The following is a 23,172-nucleotide window of genomic DNA, read 5'->3' as shown; positions in this document are numbered from 1 at the left end:
CAGATACCCCAGAAATCTCCAACAATCTTAACACGTTGATGGAAAGACCTGCTGTGTAATGACTACACCAAACTAATTTAGTTGATAGTTCACACTCTCTGCCCATAGTTTCTTCACATAAAGCCCTTACCTGGTGCCTGCCATTCTTGGCTATTTAAACAGGTATCCAGAGACTGAGAAGGCTTTTCTAGAAGGGTACACCGTTTTTAACAAGTGTTAAGTGACTTATCAAGTGGGGGTTCACTTGATAATACCAAACTTTATATTTTCTTTGCCTGAAAGTTTCTCGCAGGGTCTCCCATGCCACTTCACATCATCTCAGAGGTAGGTAAACCCACCTTCTCTAGTACTAAGGAGTGCCCCCTTTAGCACAAATCATTCTGTCTTATAATGTATTTGTTTCTAAACGTGTCTGCCATGTGAATCTAGGGGTGTCATGCAATAGAAGATTACAAGTTATTTGTGGGTGGGTTTTCTTTCTTTCTTTCTTTTTTTTAACAATTCATTGATTTTTGTATCCCTGGGACTTAGCACAAAGCCTGGCACTTAAAATAAAGTTCTTACTCAATAAATACTGAATAAATGAATAAAACGTAAAAGAGGCAACCCTGCAGATAATGGTGATGTTTTAGTCTTTTTGTTCTCCTTCCCTCCCCCCACCTCCCCAACAGAATAAATGCTAGGAGGCTTCAGTTCCCTAGGGACCTTTAGCCCTGCTGGCCTGGACTTCCCTCAGTGTGCTACTCCAGATCCCTTCCGCAACAGGGGGGCGCTAGGCTTCTGGGAACATCCCTTCTCCCACTTCTATCACCTGCCCTCAGAAGCCCAGGGGTTTCTTGTTGTCATGTCTTCCAAAAGATCCGTCCCTCTTCTCTGTCTGAAAAGGAGTGTTACTTTGGTGCTCTTGTCTCAACAAACTCTTCTAAAACAAAACACAATTGGTAAACTCATTTGAATTTTGTTGTTAATGGTGAGCTCATCTTCAGTGTATTATCCCCTTCTTTAAAAAAAAAAAAAAAGATAAAAAGGATTAACCTAAAGCAGTGAATTTCTAATATTAGAATGTCAGTCCATGTGACTGGTGCTTGGGCCTGGGAGAAGAGAGGGGCTTTAGAGCAGCAGTGCTTTTCCTTTGCCCCTGGAAACCTACTTGTAGAACCAGCCCCACTCAAGAGAAGAAAAATCTTTTGTTTCACACCAAAACACGCTTGTGATTCTCTCCTCTACTTCCTGCATCACAAAAGTGTTGTAAGAACAAATTTTTGCCCAACAAAATGGCAGACTACTCTAATCTTGTGTGTTAATGTCATTGGTGGACCGGGTCATGGTGGATATGGAGTCGGTGGAGAAGGATGACAGATCCGCTCAAAAGGAAGTTCTCTCGGGGCGCCTGGGTGGCTGAGTCGGTGAAGCATCCAACTCTTGATTTTGGCTCAGGTCATGATCTCACGGTTTATGAGATCGAGCCCCCACATCGAGCTCTGCAATGTGGAGCCTGTTTGGGATTCTCTCTCTCTCCCTCTCTTTCTGTCCCTCCCCCCCCCACCCCTATCAAAATAAATAAACTGTTTTAAAAAAGTAAATTCTCCTCCAGCTTCACGCTGCTGAGGTATCCTCAGCCTGTTATAAAAGAGCCCCCACCCCACCCCTTAAGTCCTTGATTTCCTCTTCAGCCAGCCTGAGGTAAAACTGTTGCGGAGGGTTAAAACTTTGCTCCGCAACACTCCTTATATCCCCTCTAGAACGTCAGAGAGTTGCCACAGGCTATGTGACCTTTTCAGTACTGGTCCTTCAGCTAGCTGCATACCTGTGTATGATGGGAGCAGCTCCTGCTCTCTTCAACCTGGCCACTTCCGTTTTCCTCTGAGCAAATGACTGATATCTAATCCTTTAGTAAACCAGCTGCCTTTGGGTATACCGCACATGAAGCAACTGCCATTTTCATTCGGGTGTGAGATGGGGATTTTGTGTCTCATTTTCTCTTTCTGAAAATTTATTCATGTAACATTCGATAAAAACCATTTGTTGCAACAACATGGATGGACCTTGAGGCCATTATGCTAAGTGAAATACGTCAGACAGAGAAAGACAAATATGATTTAATCTCATTTATATGTGGAATCTAAAATAGCCTAACTTGTAGAAACAGTAGAATCGTGGTTACCAGGGTTAGGGGGTCGGGGGACTGGAGAGATGTTGTTGATTGGTGGGTACAAACTCACAACTAGAAGGTAAGTAAATTCTGGAGATCTAATGCACAGCATAGTGATTGTAGCCAACAATGCTGTATTATAAACGTCAAAATTGCTGAGAGACTAGATCCTAAATGTTCTCACCACAGAAGAAATGATAATTATGTGCCATAATAGAGGTGTTAGTTTAATGTTCTGGTAGCAATCTTATTCTAATATTTAAATGTATCCAATCAACATGTTGTACACCTTAAACTTATGCCATGTTATTTGTCAATTATATCTCAATGTATTTATTTAGAAAAAATTTCTTAATGTTTATTTTTGAGAGAGAGAGAGAGAGAGAGAGAGCTTGAGCAGAGAAGGGGCAGAGAGAGAGAGGAAGACACAGAATCTGAAGCAGGCTCCAGCCTCTAAGCTGTCAGCACAGAGCCCGATGTGGGGCTTGTACTCACAAACCTCAAGATCAGGACCTGAGCTGAAGTTGGATGTTCAACTGACCGAGCCACCCAGGCGTCCCAATTGTATCTCAATTCAAAACAACGTTTGTAACTTGCCTAATTGGAGAATAAATTTGCATGCATTCTCCAGCAAGGCTTCTTTGTTTTTTTCATAATCTGGTGACCGGAATATGGAAAATATTTACATTTTGTACCATATTTGAAGCACTGTGGCTTTGTTCTTTTGAACTCAGTTTTTTGTTTGTAAGCAAAAGAGGGAAATAACTGAGTGAGAGATGTGATCTAGATTTTTACAGCTGCATTCCGTATTTTTAAATCATATAATAGGAGTGAATAAATTATGTTGTACAAAATGGTTTAATCCAAGTGTCAGCTTCAGGGATTCTTGAGATAGCTACTAACTTTTCAGTTTTGCTGGCCTTGGTGGCAGGCCGTGTCTTTACTCAGAAACCTTTGCCATTGGCTGGGGTCTCTGGACCTGTCGCCATGCTTCTGAAGGTACCACTTCTCTGAAACCTCCCTTTTCATTGTTCCTGCCCTTTCTGAGCAGCAGGAACAGTCACATGACTGCTGTGCACATCTCCAGGCCACCATTAAGACATAACCTTGTCAGCAGGGTATCAAGATGCATGCAGTCAGTACCTTCCAGAGAGGCGGAGCAGGTACTTCAGAGTCCTCTGTACTTTGAGATTTGTTTCAGAGTCACAGACGGTGTGGCCCCGCAAGATGCACTCATAGAGGTATGGTCGCTGGAGACTCACCAGCCTTTTCTTACCTGCAATTTATAAACTGTCCTCAGGGACAGGAAAGAGTCTTCAAAGCAAAACACAATGGCAGCCAGTGCCCTGGCCAAAGCCCTGTGTCTGCTTGCTGGTGTTTGGGAATCCTGAGTCGAGGTGAGGACCTGCGGCCACCATGGCTCCGTGGAATGAGTCCCGATGCAGTTCTGCCAGTGTTAAGTGTGTGTGTGGCTTTGGTCTCCTCCCCACAGCTATTGACCTGCTCTACTGGCGGGACATCAAGCAGACTGGGATCGTGTTCGGGAGCTTCCTGCTACTGCTCTTCTCCCTGACCCAGTTCAGCGTTGTGAGTGTCGTGGCCTACCTGGCTCTTGCCGCACTCTCAGCCACCATCAGTTTCCGCATCTACAAGTCTGTGTTACAAGCGGTGCAGAAAACCGACGAGGGCCACCCTTTCAAGTGAGTACCCCAGCTGGGCCAGTCCTTGCCTGGTCTCTCACGGGGCTCCTTCCCCCTGACTCTGTTTCAGCTCCTGGGCATTTGGGTGATATGTCTCTGGGACCTGACAGATGTCTCTGAGTCTCTTTAATGCCCTGGCTTCTAATAGCTAATATTTCTGGTGAATTTCTAAGGCAAACCCCGTTATCCCCATTGTAACACTTACTTGCTGTATTGAGTTTTTATATTTAATTATTACTAATGAATTAAGCTGCATATTTAATATAAATTTATAGAGCATACACTTATATTTCATATTTTATATTTAATTATTACTAATAGTGATCATAATCCATTATATGTGCACAATGTTTTATAATTTAAGGAGTAAGCAACAATTAATCCTCCCTACCCTGTGAAGAAGGCAGAGCAGTGTAATTAATCTCTACGTACAGGTGGGAAAACTGAGGCTCTAAGACATAAAGTGACTTGCCCAAGGTCATATGGCCAGTAAATAGCACAGAGTCAGGGCTAGGGTGTTTGGATTTTTATTTCTATGGTCTCTGGAAGCTTCATACCAAAGGGCCAACTTTCTGAGGGGTACAAGTTCATGAATAGTCTTATAACGTGCCCTCCTCTGCATTTTTATACTAGGGAAATCTGACTAGAATGAACATTAAAGAGGAGAAATTGTTTTTAAAGCCATATACTAAGGATGAATGAAACAGGGCAGAGGGAGGCAATAGTCCTGCCAGCTGCATGCCACCCAACTCCACCCCAATCTGTCTCCTGACTCTGGCTTGTGAGTCCGGGGAATTTCAGCACTGACTGTCAGAGTCACCCCCTCCCCTGCTGCTGGCCCCGGAGTGCAAGCTGTACTATAGGTGTCCTCAGTTCCTGTAACGGAGGGGACAGTTCTGAGTCCTGGATGAGCCTTGTAGATGCTGCTGCAGATGGCTTCTGGGCCAGACTCAGTAAATCCTCCCTGGCTCACCCACACCAGTAAGCTGAATGAAGACCTTAGGGCACCGGGCCCTTGAAAGGTGAAAAGATGCCTGTGTTTTGGGGACAGAAGGGAAAAGGCTGCACATCCAACCTCCCTTCCCAGCCTCTGGTTCCTGGCCTCGGTGTCAGTTACAGTCTGAGCACTCTTGCCCTTGGGATGTATTGGGCTTTCTTCTAATGCAGTTAATGGGTCTTCTGGGCTATAACTTGTCTCTACAAATTCCTGTCCCAGAGGGGGGAAAGCGTGGAAGTGCAGTGTCTTCACATCAGGGTTATACCATGCCTACCAGCCTGTGACCAGAGTTCACATCTTCAGAGTCCTGCTCTGCCTCAGCCTCTGCCCTCAGCCATCCAAGAAAGGCTAGTTTCTTTCACATTCTTGGCCCCCCAAGACTGTCATGTTCAATTAGTTTAACTAATTTTTCTTCCTTTAGGAAACGCTTTAAAACAAAAACAAAAACAAAACAAAACTTCCCTGTGGTTGAGTTGTTTTTATCAGTAAAAGGAATACCTGACTAGGAGCACATTTTGGGATCAAAACTTAACTAGACAAATCAGTATTTTTCTGTATTTTTTCCTAAAGAGTAGGAAAGCCATAAGATTTCATTGTAAGCTCTCTAAATTCAAACCAAATGCTACTTTATTTTTTCCCTCTCAATTCTCAGAATTAGATAAGCACTTATCTAGATAAGATATCTAGAAATATCCTCTGGGTAGATAACATAGTGCTGTCTTAAAACAGAACGGAAGGAGGGGAGGAGGTAGAGAGGATGGGCCCTCGGTGGGGGAACATGGCCAAACAGGAGGATGGACTACATGGGGAGCCTGGTTTATCTGCCCATAGTTACACTTCATCGTTTGAACAAATGAAAAATGCAGTCACTAAAAATATTGCTCTTAGTAGAAACAGTGAGCTTTTGAATAGGGGCCAGGTCTCTTGAGCTTTCAGAGCTCTCCAGATAAAACCTGAGAGTATTTTCCAAAATGCAAACACGGAATATTAAAGTTGAGGTGATGAGCAATGATTGGCAGCTAGGATTTTCAGATACCTCTGTTATTTAAAAAAATAAACCATCTCCATGCAGCCAAGAAGAAATGAGGACTTTCACAACTTACCTGGCAGACCAGGGATTTATGGAGAATTCAGTGAATGAGCTGATTCTGGACTGACTTCTCCCTGGTCCAAGCCAGTTGCTCTGAATCATCAGCTCACACTGTCATGCTGTCTTGGGGACACAGAAACAGTCACAGCACACCATTAACGGCCATAATTCCCAGGTTCTCCAGTATACTGGAAGTGGGTGTGTATGGTCCCTGCAGCCCACTGGCTGGCGTACAGCCCCCAGAGATGGCCTGGCTGTCCTCAGAGTGGGAGGAGGAAAACTCAGCTGTTTCATGGTTACCTCTGATGGAGCTCTCTGGGGATGGTTTGTTGACAGGACCTACTTGGAGCTCGAGATCACCCTTTCTCAGGAGCAGATCCAGAAGTACACAGACTGTCTGCAGTTCTATGTGAACAACACACTTAAAGAACTGAGGAGGCTCTTCCTTGTCCAGGACCTGGTGGATTCCTTAAAAGTATGGTTGCTTAAGCCATTCACTTGACAATCTTGAGTTTTGTTTTCCCTAATGGTATAACGTAAACCACCACATAATGGGGAATAAGAGGCAAGTGCTAATTACATTCTAGAGTGAGAAAACCTCCAGCTGTGTGGTCCCATGGAGTGCATCCAGTCCAATCCTCTCATTTTACAGATGCCACAACTGTGGTTCAGAGAGGCTAAGTCACTTGCCTGAGGTTGCCCAGCGAGTCACTGGCTGGGATCAAACCGAGGGTCACATGGCTTCTAATTCTATACTTTTCACAACACACCAGGTTGTTTCTTCTTATCATTTTCAGTCCCTTGGCCAATTTCCTAAAATTAGTTCTTTAAAAATTCTAGTTTTGGAAATGTGAAAAATATATATATGCTTTTTTCATTGAAAGAAACTCTGTGGAGTCCTAATGGTGAGATGTCCCTGTGTCCTTACCTGGTGTGTGCTGTGAGACTGAGCCTCGGAAGCATGGAGGACCTTGGCACCTGTGTGTGATTCCTGGCACTCTCACTGAACTTACTAGGTTTCTTTGAACAAGCTGCTCAGCCCACCCTGTGGTGTATGTATAAGACTGAAGTCAACGGGGCATGATTCAGCAGGGCCTGAGCGAGGTTGTTGTGAGTTCCCTGTGCTCCCAGAGTGCTTTGTACGCACACTGGGCAGGGGTCTTGTCGCCGGGGCTGCCCAACAACTGTTTGAGGAAGGGCAGAAGGAAAAGTGAGTGATGTGGCCTTGGAAGATGCTCTCCTGGAATAATACTACTTTCCAAGTAATGACTGAAGAGAGATACCAGGGAGATGATAATTACTGACCCAAGGGCTTTTAGGTTGATGTTTCTACTTGTATTTGTAATGTAAAAATACAGGCTAGAGCAGAGGTCATCAAACCTTATCTGTAAAGGGCTTTGCATGCCACATAATCTCTGTCACAGCTACTCAGCTTTGCCATCATAGTAGGAAAGCGGCCATACATGATGCATAAATGAATGGCTGTGGCTGTGTGCCAATAAAACTTTATTTATAAATACCGAAAGTTGCATTTCATATCATATCTACATATCACAAAATGTTGTTCTTGCTTTGGTTTTCTTCAACCATTTAAAAATATGAAATTTATTCTTAACTCATGGGCCCATAAAAAAACAGGCCAAGGGCGATAGTTTGCTGACCCCTCCCTTATTATTTCATGGAGTCCTTCAAATCTTCTGACAAAGATGTCCAAAAGGTTCTAAGAGAAGTAAAGGCTAGGTTCTCTTTCAGTAATTCTGTGATGAACTTTAAATGCTTACATTTCTTATTGAAATGGTGTATTTTCCCTCCATTTTTAATCTAAAAAAAGTCAATGAAATAAGACGCTCATCTGTCACAAATGGTTTTAGAAGCTCTGATAAAGATTCCATTCTTCAGTTTGCAGTCCTGATGTGGCTCCTGACTTACGTTGGCGCTCTTTTCAACGGGCTGACCCTGCTGCTCATGGGTAAGGACAGATGAGCATGTTATGTCTTCCTTCACACTCTCCACGAGCATAAAGCTTCCTATGCTGTTAGCTGTGAGCTTGCTGTGGTAGAGTCCTAGAAACAACACCATAGTACAGGGCATTTCCCTGACCATCATAGTTCAATTTAAGAGTGTATATTATACATTAATAATGAATCTCTTAGTTTGAAGGATTTTTTTTCTCTTGAATCACAACTGGTTTTATTTGGTTTCTAATATATATTTGTTTGCAGTAGGCAATTATGGATAGAAATTAATTTTCATTGTGGGAAGGCACAATCCATCCCTCATTCCTGGAATGAGTCTGGGAATAATGGCTCAGTATCTGTAAAGGGCTCAACATCCCTTTGTTTTCCTTATGGACTGTCCTGCCACCTTTTTAAATTTTTTTTAATGTTTATTTTTTTAAGAGAGAGAGCTGGGGGTGCTGGGGGAAAGACAGAGAGAGGGAGACACAGAACCCGAAGCAGGATCCAGGCTCTGAGCTGTCAGCACAGAGCCCAACACGGGGCTCAAACCCACAAACCGTGAGATCATGACCTGAGCCGAAGTCGGACATTTAACCAGCTGAGCCACCCAGGTGCCCCCAGTCCTGCCATCTTTTAGCTAGAATGCTAGCTACCATAAAATAATGCTATAAGATTACATAATTATATAAAGATGTATCTAAAAGCTTATTCTCACTGATAACTCTCAGAATTTTAATACTGTATTTGTTTTTCATCCCAGCTGTGGTTTCAATGTTTACTCTACCTGTAGTGTATGTTAAGCACCAGGTAAGTCCTGTGTCATGTCAGATAGTCACCTTAAATTTTGACCTTGTGACCTTTGGATGTGCTCATGATTTCTTCTTCTTTGTAGGCACAGATTGACCAATATCTGGGACTTGTGAGGACTCACATAAACGCTGTTGTGGCAAAGTAAGTTACACAGTGCAGTTCCTAAAAAGGAGAGACTCTTTTTTTTTAATTTTTTTTTTTACGTTTACTTATTTTTGAGACAGAGAGAGACAGAGCATGAATGGGGGAGGGTCAGAGAGAGGGAGACACAGAATCTGAAACAGGCTCCAGGCTCTGAGCTGTCAGCACAGAGCCTGACGCGGGGCTTGAACTCAAGGACTGCGATATCATGACCTGAGCCGAAGTCGGCCGCTTAACCGACTGAGCCACCCAGGCGCCCCAAAAGGAGAGACTATCTTAGGCAGGCATTTGTGTGAATTAGATATGGGTAATAAAAGGACAATAAAATAGTAAGTTCATTTATGATCATTCACTTACTGGAGTCAGGCATTTACACCTTTCCCAATCATATTATTTCAGAAAATTAATTATACACTTTAAAATGCTTAATCAAATAAAACTTCAGTGGTTTAATTCAGGTATGATGATGAATGAGTTCTAATGAATGAACGATATTATGCTTTATCTGGAGACTGGCTCATGTCCAAGAACAAGATGGGTTGGAGGAAAGAAGGAAGCCTGATTCAGAAAACTAAAATTAATTTACAACAGTTTGATTGAGATAAAAACCATTAAATTAACATACATTTTCAATCTTTCAAACAATAAAGAGCACTGATTTTTTTTAAATATAATTTATCGTCAAATTGGCTAACATACAGTGTGCTCAGTGTGCTCTGGGTTTTGGGGGTAGATTCCCATGATTCATTGCTTACATACAACACTCACTGTAAAGAGCACTGATTTTTAAACCATTGAAATTATTTTTCCAACTTGAAAAAATGTTTAAATCTGTAATATTTGTTATATTTTCTGTTACACCATTTTGACTCAACAAGGGTGTGTGTTTGCTTATTTAATTAACACCATTGCTTTTTATTTTTTCTTCTTTTTAATGTTTATTTTTGAGAGAGGGAGAGAGCTTGAGCAGGGGAGGGGTGGAGAGAGGGAAACAGAGGATCTGAAGTGGCCTCTGCACTGACAGCAGCGAGCCCGACGCGGGGCTCGAATTCATGAACCGCAAGTTCATGACCTGAGCCGAAGTCGGACACTCAACAGACCGAGCCACCCAGGAGCCCTTTAAACAGACTCTACGTTATGGTTCCTTTGTATATTAGCAAATAAAGATTCCAGTTATAAGTATCCACAGCTAGTATGGACATTAAACTTAGTTCTTCATAATTTTTAAATAATTTAGTGTTTGTAAATTTACGTCAGTCTAAACCACCTGGAATGATAGTTTTTATATTGTCATTTTGTTACTGATTTTGTTTTAATCAAAAGCTGACCTAGGCTCCAACTGGAAATACATGTCACAAAAGGGCTAGACTATGTCGAGATTGAACTCCCTCTCCTAATCTTAGGATCATGGGGCTAGACCTCAGTGGTGGTCAGAATTAGAGGGAAATATGTTAGACAGCCAATGATGTATCAACAACACCAACAGATAAGAGAAAGCAACCATTTTAAAGTTCCTCTGCTATTTGATTTGTACATCATCGGTTATGATTCTCTCCTAAACTATAGGAAGCGTTTTGTCTTGTTTTCTTTTGTTTTGTTTTATTGTGTACTGCTCATAATTCTTCCTCCTAAATTCATGGTGAATTTGGATCTAGATCAGATCTGTGGCACATTTCAAAATGTCTGAAATTATCTCCTTGGACCCAAATGCAACTAAAACCTCATGAAAATCAACAAACTGAGGATAAAGTATTCATTATTTCGTATTAAGGAATGGCACCATGGTATAGTGTAAAAGTCGGTGGTTGCCAAAACCTGGGAAACTGTCAAAGACACCAGTTCCCAGATTCTTTTTTTTTTTTTTAATTTTTTTTTTAACGTTTATTTATTTTTGAGACAGAGAGAGACAGAGCATGAGTGGGGGAGGGTCAGAGAGAGAGGGAGACACAGAATCCGAAACAGGCTCCAGGCTCTGAGCCGTCAGCACAGAGCCCGACGCGGGGCTTGAACTCACGGACCGTGAGATCATGACCTGAGCTGAAGTTGGACGCTTAACCGACTGAGCCACCCAGGCGCCCCCAGTTACCAGATTCTTAAAACAGACCTAGAGAATTCGAATTTCTAGGATTGGGGACCTGGAATCCATATTTTAATGAACTCTCCAGGTAACTTTTTGGCAATTAGAGCTGTGTTTTGGGGAACTGTAGCAACACCGGAATAGGAAGGAGAACACCAGAATAGGAGCCTAGAAATCAGAAGCTAGACATTCTAGTCCTAAGTTATCCAATACTTAGTTTGGGGATCTTGAACAAATCACATCTATTAATTTTTTATTTGGTCAGTAGGTTGGTTGGCTCCAAAAAGAGACATGCCTGTTATGCCCCAGGTACTCCATGGAACAGGCACAGAGGGTAAAAAGATGAATGAGCTGATCCCCACTCTAGTAGAGCTCCCAGCCTCTCAGTGCAGATAAAACTGTAAAGAGATAAATAAGTATAAGACAATATAAGAACTACAATGGAGTTGTATAAAATGTTAAGGTCAGGGAGATAAGGAAATAACTGTTCCTACCTGGAGGGATAATGGAAATGGCATTAAATCCTCACTAAAATGAAGGCCTTTGTCTTAGTTCAGGCCACTGTACTAAGTACCATAGACTTGGTGGCTTATAAACAACAGAAATTTATGTCTCGCCATTCTGGAGGCTGGAGGTCCAAGATCAGAGTGCCAGCACGGTCAGGCTCTAATTAGGGCCTTCTTTCAGGTTACAGACTTCTTGCTCTGTCCTCACACGGTGGAAGTGGAAGGGAGCTCTCTGGGGTTTCTTTTATAGGGCACTAATCCTACTCATGAAAGTTCCACCCTCATGACCTAATCACCTCTGAAAGGCCTCATCCCCTAATACCAACACAATGCGGGTTAATTTCAACATACAACTTTGAGCAACGGGCAGGGGGGTGGGGTGGGGGACACAAATATTCAGTCTATGGCAACCTTGAAGGATGGGTAAACATTCATCATGTGGGTGATGAGGGGAAAGACATTGCAGGAAGAAGAGATAATGTAAGCAAAGGGAGAAGCATGAAAATGTAGGTCATGTAGGAAATAATGAGTCCACCAGTGTGTCTAAAGCTTAAATGAGTGGAAAGATCAACTGCCAAGACTCTAGAAAGAGAGGCTGAGGTCAAGTATTGAACGCTGTAAGGAATGGTGACTCTGGCCCAACAGGAAATGGACAACCCCTGATGTTTTTATGCGGGGGTGATATGCACAGTATGTGCACACAGATGTGCATACTGTGACAATCTAGTGAGAGGAGAACTGAACAGGGGAGTGGAAACGTAATCAGGTCAGCTAGGAGACTATGGTAATTCACAAAAGGTGACAAGAGTCTAGGCCTGTTAAAGTGGAAAGGAGAAAAGACAAAGAATGTACGATGTATGAACCTACATGTGCAATGTAATTGTTCATTAAAATTGGAAATCAAGGCTGTGAAAAGAAACAGAAAACATTACCCGTAAGGACTAATGTGGTTTCTATAATTGAGCTTCATTCAGATTTGGATCTGAGCTTCTCGGTAGCTAGCAAAAAGAGAAACTACGTAAGTTATATCGGTCCTGCTATCAGAAAGGAAGGAACAGCAGTTTTTGAAGAGAACCTGTTTTACCTGACACTAAATCTGGAAGGAAATTTCTTGGTGGGGTCTTACCTCTAAGGCTCCTTCACCTCTGAAATTCTGATCCCATGTTAGAATGATTCCCAGCAGAAGAACCGACATCATTTTAGTAAAACAGTGAAGAACATGATCTTTGGAATCAGACTACTTTGAGTCCATTTCTGGTATTTTTAGCTACATGAGTTCATCATAAATGTTATTTGACTCTCTGAGCTGGTTTCCTTATCTGCACATCAGTAATGTTAAATACTTAACTCACATGGTTGTTGGGGATTAAATGAGATAATGTCTATAAAGTACTTTTACTTGGATTGGACGTAAGACACAATAAATATTAGACATCAGCACGATCATCGCCATCAGCACCATCATCCTATTACTGCCTAGAGACTGGTTAAGAGGAGTGTGGAGAAAGTCCTAGACCTGGTGCAGTAGACCTCAGTGCCACTCCCTTCTCTATGTGGAATAGATGGATAGAGCCTGTCCCAGTCATCTCTGGGTCTCAGGTAGATGCACAGAAATAGGTCTCTATTGTTGCATAGAAATGTGTTCACAGACACTCACATACTTTAGTATCTTTTGGAATATTAGCCTATTTGGTCAGCTAGCTAATTACGTCAACAGCACATGATGAAGTCACAAAATGATTTTATTAATAACACTCGTGACTTACTGTTTTTTGATATTGTCTTTTTAGGATTCAGGCTAAAATCCCAGGCGCTAAAAGGCATGCTGAGTAAACCGATATCCCACCAGGGACTGGACACAAACCAGAATGTCTGGAGTGGTAACAACTCTGTTCTTACATGTTACTGCAAATTGATTGTTTCTCCCCCCAGTACCATAATCTTAGAGACAAACTTTAAAACAGCTGTTTTTAGGCTGTTCCTGTACTCTTAGGATATTTGAGTCACTTGTGTCAAGCACTAAAGTATAGAGAAAAGTGTATTAGATGTGGTTTTAATTTTGTGTTGCTAAAAAAAAAAAAAAAAAAGTGCATGATGGTGAGAGCCCAGCTTATTTTGTCTTCTTCGGTGTTCTCCTCCTTCTCTCTGCAATGCTTCTGTAGCTTCTGACGTTCCCCGTGGCTAGGCCCTTCCTGCCGAGTGCACTGATGCAGTAGTGGAAATCGCTTATATGTCCTTGGGTTGCTGGTTGGATTAATCTTTAATAACAATATATAGAATTGTAGACTGATGTTTTAGTGTTTTTCCAACACACAACATAAAAATAAAAACAGTCGACCGTACTTCTGGTAATCAGTTTTGTATAACTTAAAAGAATTAAATAAATGAATAACCCCTCCTCCCTGCCCTCCCCCCCAAAAAAACATGCAGTACTTTTGTTGTGTGGGACTGACAGGCTGATTTACATGTATGGTAAAAAAAAAGTACCAGCATGTTAACTTTATTACGATTTGTATTACTTTCTCTGTAGTTCCTAATGGACCTAATTATGGACTCTGGATATTTGCACTTATGTACTTGATACTGAATGCATAAATAAATGTTACTAAATGTAAAACCTTCTCCCTCTCTTCTTGTGGTCTTACCAGAAAATGCAAAAGTTCTAAGAGCTAGAATCTTCTGAGGACAGGCTGGGAAGCCTGAGACCAAGAGCTCACTTTATTCCTGTCTTCAGGACTGCATGGTCCAACTTCAACTTAGTATATGGTTCCTTTGGGGTCTTTATAGAAGTCACTACAGAGTAGTAAAACTGGAAAATACTCTTCATGTTGTACTGTGTGGGATTGATGTAGATATCTTAAGTAGTTTTATATATATATAAAGTCCTTCTATAGACTTCTTATAATAATATGCAATAATTATATTTGCTAGGAAGCCACTCTTTTGGTAACTATTTCTTGAGGACCTACTGGGTGCCAAGCACAGAGAAGAGGGCTGTGAGTAAGAGAGATGACAGTTCCTGCCATCATCAAGACAAATCTTCTAAGGATTGCTTGCTGCTTTTCATAAAAATCCAATTGCGTATTTTATTTCACTGTTAAGATCAAAAGTCAGAGATGATGAGGAAGAAGTGGATGAAAATAGTAGCAGTGGGAAAAATAAAAGTAGTAGGAGAAAAAAGGAACAGTAACTTACAAAACGCTGCCTTTGACCAGTTTTACGCTTGGGCTTCATAAGCACTTATGGAGGTACCCTTGTGTACAAAGTGGTGTGACAACCATAAGGGCAACTGGACATTGTGCCAACGGCCAGTATGGCAGGAGATGGGAGTTGGCTATGTGAAAACTAAATAAACTAACTAAATAAAAGGCAGCAGGAAATACGAGCTGTCTTACCAGACTAGAGCAACAGAGAAGGATTCTCAGAGGAGGTGAACTTCGCAGCTGGGTTTTCCAGATGGAGAAGGTGGTTCATCCCAGTACGTAGAGAGAACATCACCTAAGATGCTAAGTCACAGAAATACATGGCATCCACTGAGAATGGTGAGTGACAAGTTGAAATGGGTTGTAAGGTGCTTGGGCTGAAGATGTGGTGCCAGGTGAAGCTGAAAGGCTGGGTTGAGACCACTAGGAAGAAACGTGAATGCTAAGGAGTTTGAGTGCCAAGCACCCACTGTGCCCAGAGGAGCCTCTAGGAGATGATGTGGAGGGAGATGGGATCGGAGTTGGTGATGGACTAGATGCGGGGTTTCAACACCAAGGCTGACCTTGGCCCTCCTCAAATTTCACGCCCTTGGCAGCTCGTGTGCCTCGCCTTAGCCCAGCTCTGTCTGAGACTGGCTGTTCAGGAGAACCCAATACCATTTTTCAGGGTAGAAATCCCAGAAGACCTGGTATGGGGGAGGAAGATATTAAACTGGGTTTGGTGCCTGCCATTCTTTATGGTTAGTAGGTACAGAAGAGGATCTTTTTTCTCTATGTGTGCTTTCCAGTCTCCAACCCTTTGAGATGAAGTTTCCTCCAAAAGCTTTACTGTGTAGAATTAACCTCCCCCCCACATCTGCATTCGCAGCATCTTCCTCCCTCCTGTTAGCCCAGAATTCCTTTCCTAAGCAGCCACGCATCAGGAGGATCTAAGGAGAAATTTCCATTTGCTGGCAGTGGTGGAGAACGTTTCCCGAGGAAACCCCTGTCTTTACAAAATGATAGGTATGGACATAGAATTTTACCAAAGGGAGCATGGGGCACATAATATCAGTCAACATGATATTCTGGGCGATGGATATAATGTGAGGACTCTATGAACAGGTAAGAAGAGGACCAAGAACAGGATCTCCCAGGGACCCAGAGTGAGTGAGGTCATCCTGAAAGCTGTGCACAGTACAAAAATTTTACGGCCTATGGATGAGCCAAACAAACACAGGGTAGGGAGACACAGAAGCTGTGGTATGCCTTACGGCTCATTTCAGGAGTAAAGGTCCTCTTTCCCCACCTGTGTTAGTTTTCTGGGGTTGCCCTAACAAAATGCCAAAAACTGGATGACTTAAAGCAATAGAACTTTACTCCCTCACAGTTCTGGGGGCTAGAAGTCTGAAGTGAAGGTGTTGGCAAGGCCATGTTCTCTCTGATAGCTCTAGGGGAGAGTCCTTCCTTACCTCTGCCAGCATTGCATGGTGCTCTTTGGCTTGTAGATACATCACTCCAGGCACATGGCCATCTCCTCCCTGTGTGTCTTCCCATGGTCTTCTCTCTGTATCCAGATTTCCTCTTTTCAGAAGGATAGCAATCATGGTGGATCAGGGTACACCTTTGTGACCTCACTTGAATTTGATTGTCTCTGTAAAAGACCCTATTTCCAACTAAGGTCGTATTCTGAGGTACTGGGTTAGGGACTTCAAGGTCTCTTTTTGGCAGGACACAATTCAACCCATCACACCACCCCAGGCCTCACAATGGCCCTTATGCCATTTTGAAGACTTTGCCTCCTGTGTAGATCCCAGACCTATTTCTCCCCTTGTTCCCCACTAGGGAAGTACTGCTGAAAAGAAGTGAACTGGCTCCTTTCTTACTCAAAGGTACTTGAGTGTGGCCGAATGCTGGACCTCACTTCACTACTACAGGGTTCTAGTAATCACCGCACTGTCCTTGAAGAGAGCTCCCAGCACCCAAACTTTAGCGCTCTCGTTAGAGTACAGAGAAGAGGTAGGGGACATGAAAGAGCCACCACTGGTGTTTTGGTGTTAGCCATTGTAGTAGTGGTTTAGTGCTCTGCTGATCCAGGCAAAAGGGCCATTTGCCTTCAGATTCCAACCTGCTTCTCTACTGCTTTATACTGGGCACCATATTTAAGCTCCTCAAAATGATTTTTTTTCTTTTTGATACATTCAACATTACAGAATTAGTTCACTTTTTCTTTGATGAATAAATTGAAATGAATTCTTTTGTATCCTAGGCCACAGTTTCCTTCTAAAGGGATTCTACTGGAATGAGCTCCTTCTGGCTTTTAAAGGGGGGGCGGGGGGAGGGCTCAAGTAGAAATGAAAGGACACTAAACAGCAACACAAGAGACTCAAGTATGAAACTGGTTGCTAAAGTAGATTTTAGGTCAAAAACTGTATTTAGAGACAAAGAAGGTCATTATATAATGATGAAAGGGTCAGTTTAACAGGGACATATAACAGTTGTAAAAATATATGCATCCAATATCAGAACATCTAAATATGTAAGACAAATATTGACAGATCTGAAAGTATACATTGACAATAAACAATAATAGTAGGAGACTTCAACACCCTACATTCAATAATGGTCAGAACACCCAGACAGAAAGATTGAAAGAAACAAGGGACTTGAGCAACACTAGAGACCAAATAGACCCAACAGACATATACAGAACTTTTCACCCAACAGCAGAAGAATACACAATCTTCTGAAGTGCACATGGAACATTCTCCATGATGGGTCACATGTTAGGTGACAAAACAAGTCTTTTTTTTCCAGTTTCAATGGATACTTTTATTATTTATTGAATAGATCACCACTTTGTCTCCCTACCTACCCACAGTTAGAATTTCATCTTATTTCCATGCTGAGCAGTGAAACAACGACAAAGCTAATCAGAATAAGCTACTTCAAAAAGGGAAGCTAACACAGCTCATTTTCTTTTAACAGGCAAAATATAAATATATGCAATCTAGAATGCACAACGGTTTAGTCACTAAGAAATTCAGATGGTATCTTGGTGCGGTAAAGAAGAGCTGAGATGCCATGTAACTGTTTTAAGGGTTCCTGGCATTACATCTCTTAGCCACTAGCTGAATCTTGACATGGGGGAAGATTTTAGCTAATGCCAAGTAGAGATGCAACAGGTGCTAAGTTGACTTAGGGGCTGTGCACAGGAACCAAAAGGCAGGAAAGTACTAAACACTGCTGAGAGCATCCACCCCAGGAAGGATTTTACCTTCCAGGAGCTCTAAACTGGCACCACCCCCAGGGCTCACATGGCTGACTTTATCCTCTGTGTTCCATTTGGCACAGCAAGTGGCAGTGTCTCCACCACCTATGATGGTGATGCAGCCCCTGGAAGTGGCTTTCACCACCACATCCATGAGGGCTTTGGTTCCTTGGGCAAAAGCTTCCCATTCAAATATGCCCACAGGGCCATTCCACAGAATCTGCTTAGCCCAAGCGACTGCCTCAGCATACTTCTTGCTGCTCTCAGGACCACAATCCAAGCCCATCTAGCCAGCAGTTATGCCAGAGGCCACAGTGGCTTGCCCTGTCTTGGCATTCTCATCAAACTTTTCAGCAGTGACAAAGTCAACAGGCAAGGTAATTTCCACACCATTCTTCTCAGCTTTGGACATCAGATCTTTGACGATCTTGGCTTCCTCTTCATCAGAGAAGTGCCAATCTCCATGTTGTTGAGCACCTTAAGGAAGAAGGTAAAAGCCATTCCCACCACCAATAATCATCTTATTGACTTTGTCCAGCATATTATTGATCAGCTGGATCTTGTCTACAACTTTAGCTCCGCCCAGGATGGCCAGGAAGGGTCACTCGGGGCTCTCCAAGGCCTTGGCAAAGTAGTTCAGCTCCTTCTTCATCAAGAAAAGCTCCAACCTTCTGTGGCAGATTGACTCCCACCATGGAGCTGTGGGCTTGGTGAGCAGTGCCGAAAGCATCATTGACATAGACATCTCCTAGCTTGGAAAGTGAAGCTTGGAAGGCTTCTATTTTGGCTGGCTCAGCTTTAACCTTATTCCCAGAAGCATCTTTTCCCTTCCCCTCTTCCTCCACATGAAAGCAGAGGCTCTCCAACAGGATGACAGACCCAGCAGGTGGGTCAGCACAAGCTTTCTCCACTTCTGGGCCCACACAGTCCTTTAAGAATAAAACATGCTTGCCAAGCAGAGATTTGAGTTCTACAGCAACTGGCTCCAAGCAACTGGCTTGTCAGGCGTGGGGGCACCATCAGGCGGGCCCAGATGGCTCATAAGAACAACTGACTTAGCTCCATTGTCCAAGCAGAATTTGATGCCTGGGATGGCAGCCTTGATTCTCTGGTTGTTTGTTATCTGGTTGTTCTTCATTGGAACGTTGAAGTCCGCTCTCATGATGACCCACTTCGCCTTCACGTTCAGCTTGTCCAGAGTCAGCTTATTAGAAAGCGACATCTTGGCAATTCAATGGCAGCAAGGCTGAAGGCTTAAACAGCGGAGAAGAAAGCGGCCAACGTGTGCTCCAATCGCACGCAGAATCACTGACAAAACAAGTCTTAACAAATTTAAGAAGATAAAATTATACCATGTATCATTTCTGACCACAATGGAATGAAACTAGAAATCATTAAAAGCAAGAAAATGGGAAAACTCACATAATATGTGGAAATTAAACAATACAATCTTGAACAATCACTGGGTCAAAAAGGAAATCAAAAGGGAATTTAAAGGGCGCTGGGTGGCTCAGTCAGTTAAGCATCCGACTTCAGCTCAGGTCATGATCTCACGGTTTGTGGGTTTGAGCCCCGCATCGTGGGAATCTATCCCTCTATAATCTCTTGATGGCAAATTGATACCGTCTTCCTTTTTGCTTAATGGAATGTAGCCCGTGGCTTTTTGTTTCCCCTCAGTGGGAGGGAACACCCAGATGCTGGCTACCACAAAATATATTCCTAACAGAATAGATGGAGATTTCTTCAGGGACTCTATTATGTTCTGTTAGGTTATCTGCGTGAATCCATGTGGGTGCCTAGTTTATGGCAGAGTCTTTAATCTCCCTACCTACATTGGGAAGAACAGTGCTAAACCAAGAGCCTTTCCTCCTGGGCTTCTAGGGTTTCTTACTAGGTAAAGTACATTTAACTTTTTTCATTCTTACAAACATTTACCTTAGTTTTATTTACATTCTTTAAATTCCAAGTTGGGTATTATATTAAATGTTTTGAGCCAATTGACTAATATATATGTAATTTAGCTATCTGATTTATTAGTTAATAGATCATTTTAAAACAATTATTTTAAGGCTATTAAATGACACCTTTTAGCAATGATATAGCATCATTGAGTCAGACACTATGCTGGGCTCTTTACAAACATCGTTTCTAATCCTCAGAATTTCAAAATCCTACATGATTAATATTTTTATATGTATTGTCCAAATGAGTAAACTGTAACTAAAGATGTTTAAATAACTGACACAAGTTTACACAACTACCAAGTGATAAAGCAAGGACTTGGAACCCTGTTTGTCTGGGCTCTTACCATTGAGTGACACTGTCTTTCCTGTGTTTCTCTGCCCCTCTCCCTACAGTCTCTAGCTCAGAAGCAGTGCTGACTCAGCAAGACTATTTGGTTGCTAGTAAAGAAAATCACTAAAGTATATGAACCATAAATGGGCATTTACTGGAAGAACATACAAATTCCAAAGGCTTAACTGCAGAGGATGGAGTATTTTCCCAAACACACAATTTTGCTTTGACCTTTGTGATTAAAGAAGAAGGTACTTATTCAGGCATTACCTAACAACCCTGCCATCAACAGGGGCAAAAAAGAAAGTGCACAAACCTTAAAGAGCTCTATACCATGACTTAATTTTACACACACATTCATCCTAAACCGTAACACGCATCCACATTGCAACAGAAAAAGAAATCGTAATAGCTCAAGCCGCTGTGACCATTCATTTTTCAACTTCAGAAGCTCATTCATCTGGCAAAACTGAGAAATCCGAAATCTCATTCACTGTGAAATCATAGTTAAGTAAGAGTTACCATTTTTTCTTTAAATGTTTATTTATTTTTGAGAGAGAGACAGAGCTCAAGTGGGGAGGGTTAGAGAGACACAGAATCCGAAGCAGGCTCCAGGCTCTGAGCTGTCAGCACAGAGCCTGATGTGGGGCTCGAACTCACCAACCGTGAGATCATGACCTGAACTGAAGTCGGAAGCTTAACCAACTGAGCCATGCAGGCGCCTCAAGTTACCATTTTTAAATAAAAATTGAATAATAATTCAGGTATAATAAAATTAACTTGGAACCAATCTTAGAACCAATTGACTTAGAATCTGGTGATTCAAAATGTCCTTCAGGGTCTTGCAATAGCAATGATCATTAATATCTTCATGAATGTCAGTTCTTGCCATACTGGCCTGGATATAAAAGTGCTATGAGACCCTGAAGAAGTAGCCTTTTTCCTCTAGTATTTTTTTCTAATAAATGCTGAACTGCGGAAGATTTTGAATTATGTATACATATTTTTTAATTGTTAACGTTTATTAATTTATGAGAGACAGAGAGCACAAGCAGGGTAGAGGCAGAGAGAGAGGGAAACACAGAATTGAAGCAGGCTCCAGGCTCTGAGCTGTCAGCCCAGAGCCCGACGCGGGGCTCGAACTCACAAACTGTGAGATCATGACCTGAGCCGAAGTCGGACGCCCAACCGACTGAGCCACCCAGATGCCCCTGAATTATATATTTTTAAAAATTCTGAATGCATGGCTCTTTTCCTATTATCCATTTCAGTAATATCTTAAGCATCTGTTATGTGCAAATTGCTATGCTGGGTGCTACAAGAGATTCAAAGAGTTGTAAAACACAGTCCTCTCTTTTAAAGAGTTCTTAGTATAGAGATAATAGCAACAACTAAATTTATGGAGTGGCTCATTTTGTTCCAGGCATTGTTTTAAACACTTTATACTAATTTGCTTAATTCTCGTGAGTACGTTACAATGAAGGCCCCATTTTACAGATGAGAAAATTAAGGCAGAAAGGTTACCAAGCTATTTAGTAATAAGATACTACACAGAAAACTGTAAGACCACTCAGTCTAGGATAATTGCCATCCATGAAAAGTTTGAACAAAGTGCTTTGGAGGCTCTGAGATTATTGGGATCAAGGAAGAATTTATGAATGAGACAGCTCTGAGATGGGCTGGCATCTCAGTAGGCAGAGAAACCACCTGCAATGCAGACTTTGATCTTGAACAGGTTGACTTCGACATGCTGCAGCACAGCCGGATGAAGATGTTTAGTTTACAAGACCAGTAGTTTCGGGAGAGGTTGGGCAAGAGATACACCCTGAGAGTTATTTGTGTAGATTCATTTCCGTAGAGGGAGGAGTTTAGAGAGCATGAAGAGAAGACCAAGGATGGAGCCCAGGCAGATCACCCCCTTGTAACAAACAGGAGGAAGAAGACGAGAAGCCAGAGAGAGGGGAAGTGAAGGGGGAATAGTCAGAACCAATGAGGAATGAATTTCTAGAGAAGGTCTGGGGAAAGTGGGTAATGATATTGAATCCTTCAGGAAAGAAGATGGGTGGGAATGGGGCTGGAGGAAAGGCTGTTAGAAGATGAGGAGGCAATTCAGAATTCATGGTGAAGGGATGCACGACTGCCGAGATGTAGACCACACTTAAGAAGTTTGGTAATGATGGGAAACAGAGAGGGAGGGTGGCAGAAGGGTTTAGTAAGATGCCTGGGCAAGAGTTCTGACTAACACATGAGGTGAGGGGGAGCTGATTGAGAAAGGTCCTTGAGGGGGTGGGAAGGAATGGGATTGAAAGCTGGAATGACTTACTTATATTTTTATTTTCCAAATGAATCTGGAAAATCTCAACTGCAGCCATATATGGAAAGAACAGTCAGCCAGTGTTATCTGACATTTTCTAAATTTGCTAAAGACAAAAAAGAGAGAGAGGACAGATTTTTAAATCAAATGGAGAGCTTACCTACTCCAGTGATCTTTACTGAATCATCTTCAGATGAATCATATCTAAAACACTTTTTAAAAATAATTACATTGGGGCATCTGGGTGGCTCAGTCAGTTAAGCGACCGACTTTGGCTCAGGTCATGATTTCACGATCTGTGAGTTCAAGGCCCGTGTCCGGCTCTGTGCTGACAGCTCAGAGCCTGAGTCTGCTTGGGATTCTGTGTCTCCCTCACTCTGCCCCTCCCCAGCTTGTGCTCTCTCTCTGTCAAAAATAAATAAACATTAAAAATTTTTTTTCTAAAAATTAAATAGATTAAAATAAGGAAAACAAGAATACTGCTACTTAAAGATCTTGAGTGTTGGAAATATCTAGAAAAAATGCTAAGTGCTACCTTCATTGCTATATTCATACCATCATTGCTGCCTTTCTAAGATTTTTTTAATGTTTACTTATTTTTAAGACAGAGAGAGTGGGGGAGGAGCAGAGACAGAGGGAGAGAAAATCTGAAGCAGGCTTCACACTGTCAGCAAAGAGC

The 23,172-nt window shown here is 42.2% G+C and overlaps 1 protein-coding gene, 1 long non-coding RNA gene and 1 pseudogene across 5 annotated transcripts in view; 1 reads left to right on the top strand and 2 right to left on the bottom strand.

Moving 5' to 3' along the window:
* Positions 1-14,048, top strand: part of RTN1 (reticulon 1) — a 351,234-nt gene extending 337,186 nt beyond the window's left edge. For all 4 annotated transcript variants that reach the window (XM_053224512.1, XM_053224513.1, XM_027065842.2 and 1 more), the window contains 6 exons: positions 3,645-3,852; positions 6,276-6,414; positions 7,839-7,908; positions 8,658-8,704; positions 8,790-8,848; positions 13,222-14,048. In XM_053224512.1, coding sequence (XP_053080487.1) covers positions 3,645-3,852; positions 6,276-6,414; positions 7,839-7,908; positions 8,658-8,704; positions 8,790-8,848; positions 13,222-13,264 — 566 coding nt within the window. In that variant the 3' untranslated portion in view covers positions 13,265-14,048. The remainder of the gene's footprint in view (positions 1-3,644; positions 3,853-6,275; positions 6,415-7,838; positions 7,909-8,657; positions 8,705-8,789; positions 8,849-13,221) is intronic.
* LOC128316047 (uncharacterized) lies at positions 11,152-16,226 on the bottom strand. The gene is made up of 3 exons (XR_008299433.1): positions 16,086-16,226; positions 12,364-12,429; positions 11,152-11,323 (listed from the first exon to the last, which is right to left on the bottom strand). It is a non-coding gene; the product is annotated as an uncharacterized LOC128316047 (long non-coding RNA).
* A 1,428-nt stretch (positions 16,227-17,654) lies between these two features.
* Positions 17,655-19,200, bottom strand: LOC106974586 (phosphoglycerate kinase 1-like; annotated as a pseudogene).
* Between the last annotated feature and the right edge of the window lie 3,972 nt (positions 19,201-23,172).

Source organism: Acinonyx jubatus, chromosome B3, assembly GCF_027475565.1.
Source record: "Acinonyx jubatus isolate Ajub_Pintada_27869175 chromosome B3, VMU_Ajub_asm_v1.0, whole genome shotgun sequence".
In the NCBI taxonomy this organism is placed as follows: Eukaryota; Metazoa; Chordata; class Mammalia; order Carnivora; family Felidae; genus Acinonyx; species Acinonyx jubatus.
Note: the sequence above shows the minus strand (reverse complement) of the source record. Positions and strands in the feature narration are given on the sequence as shown.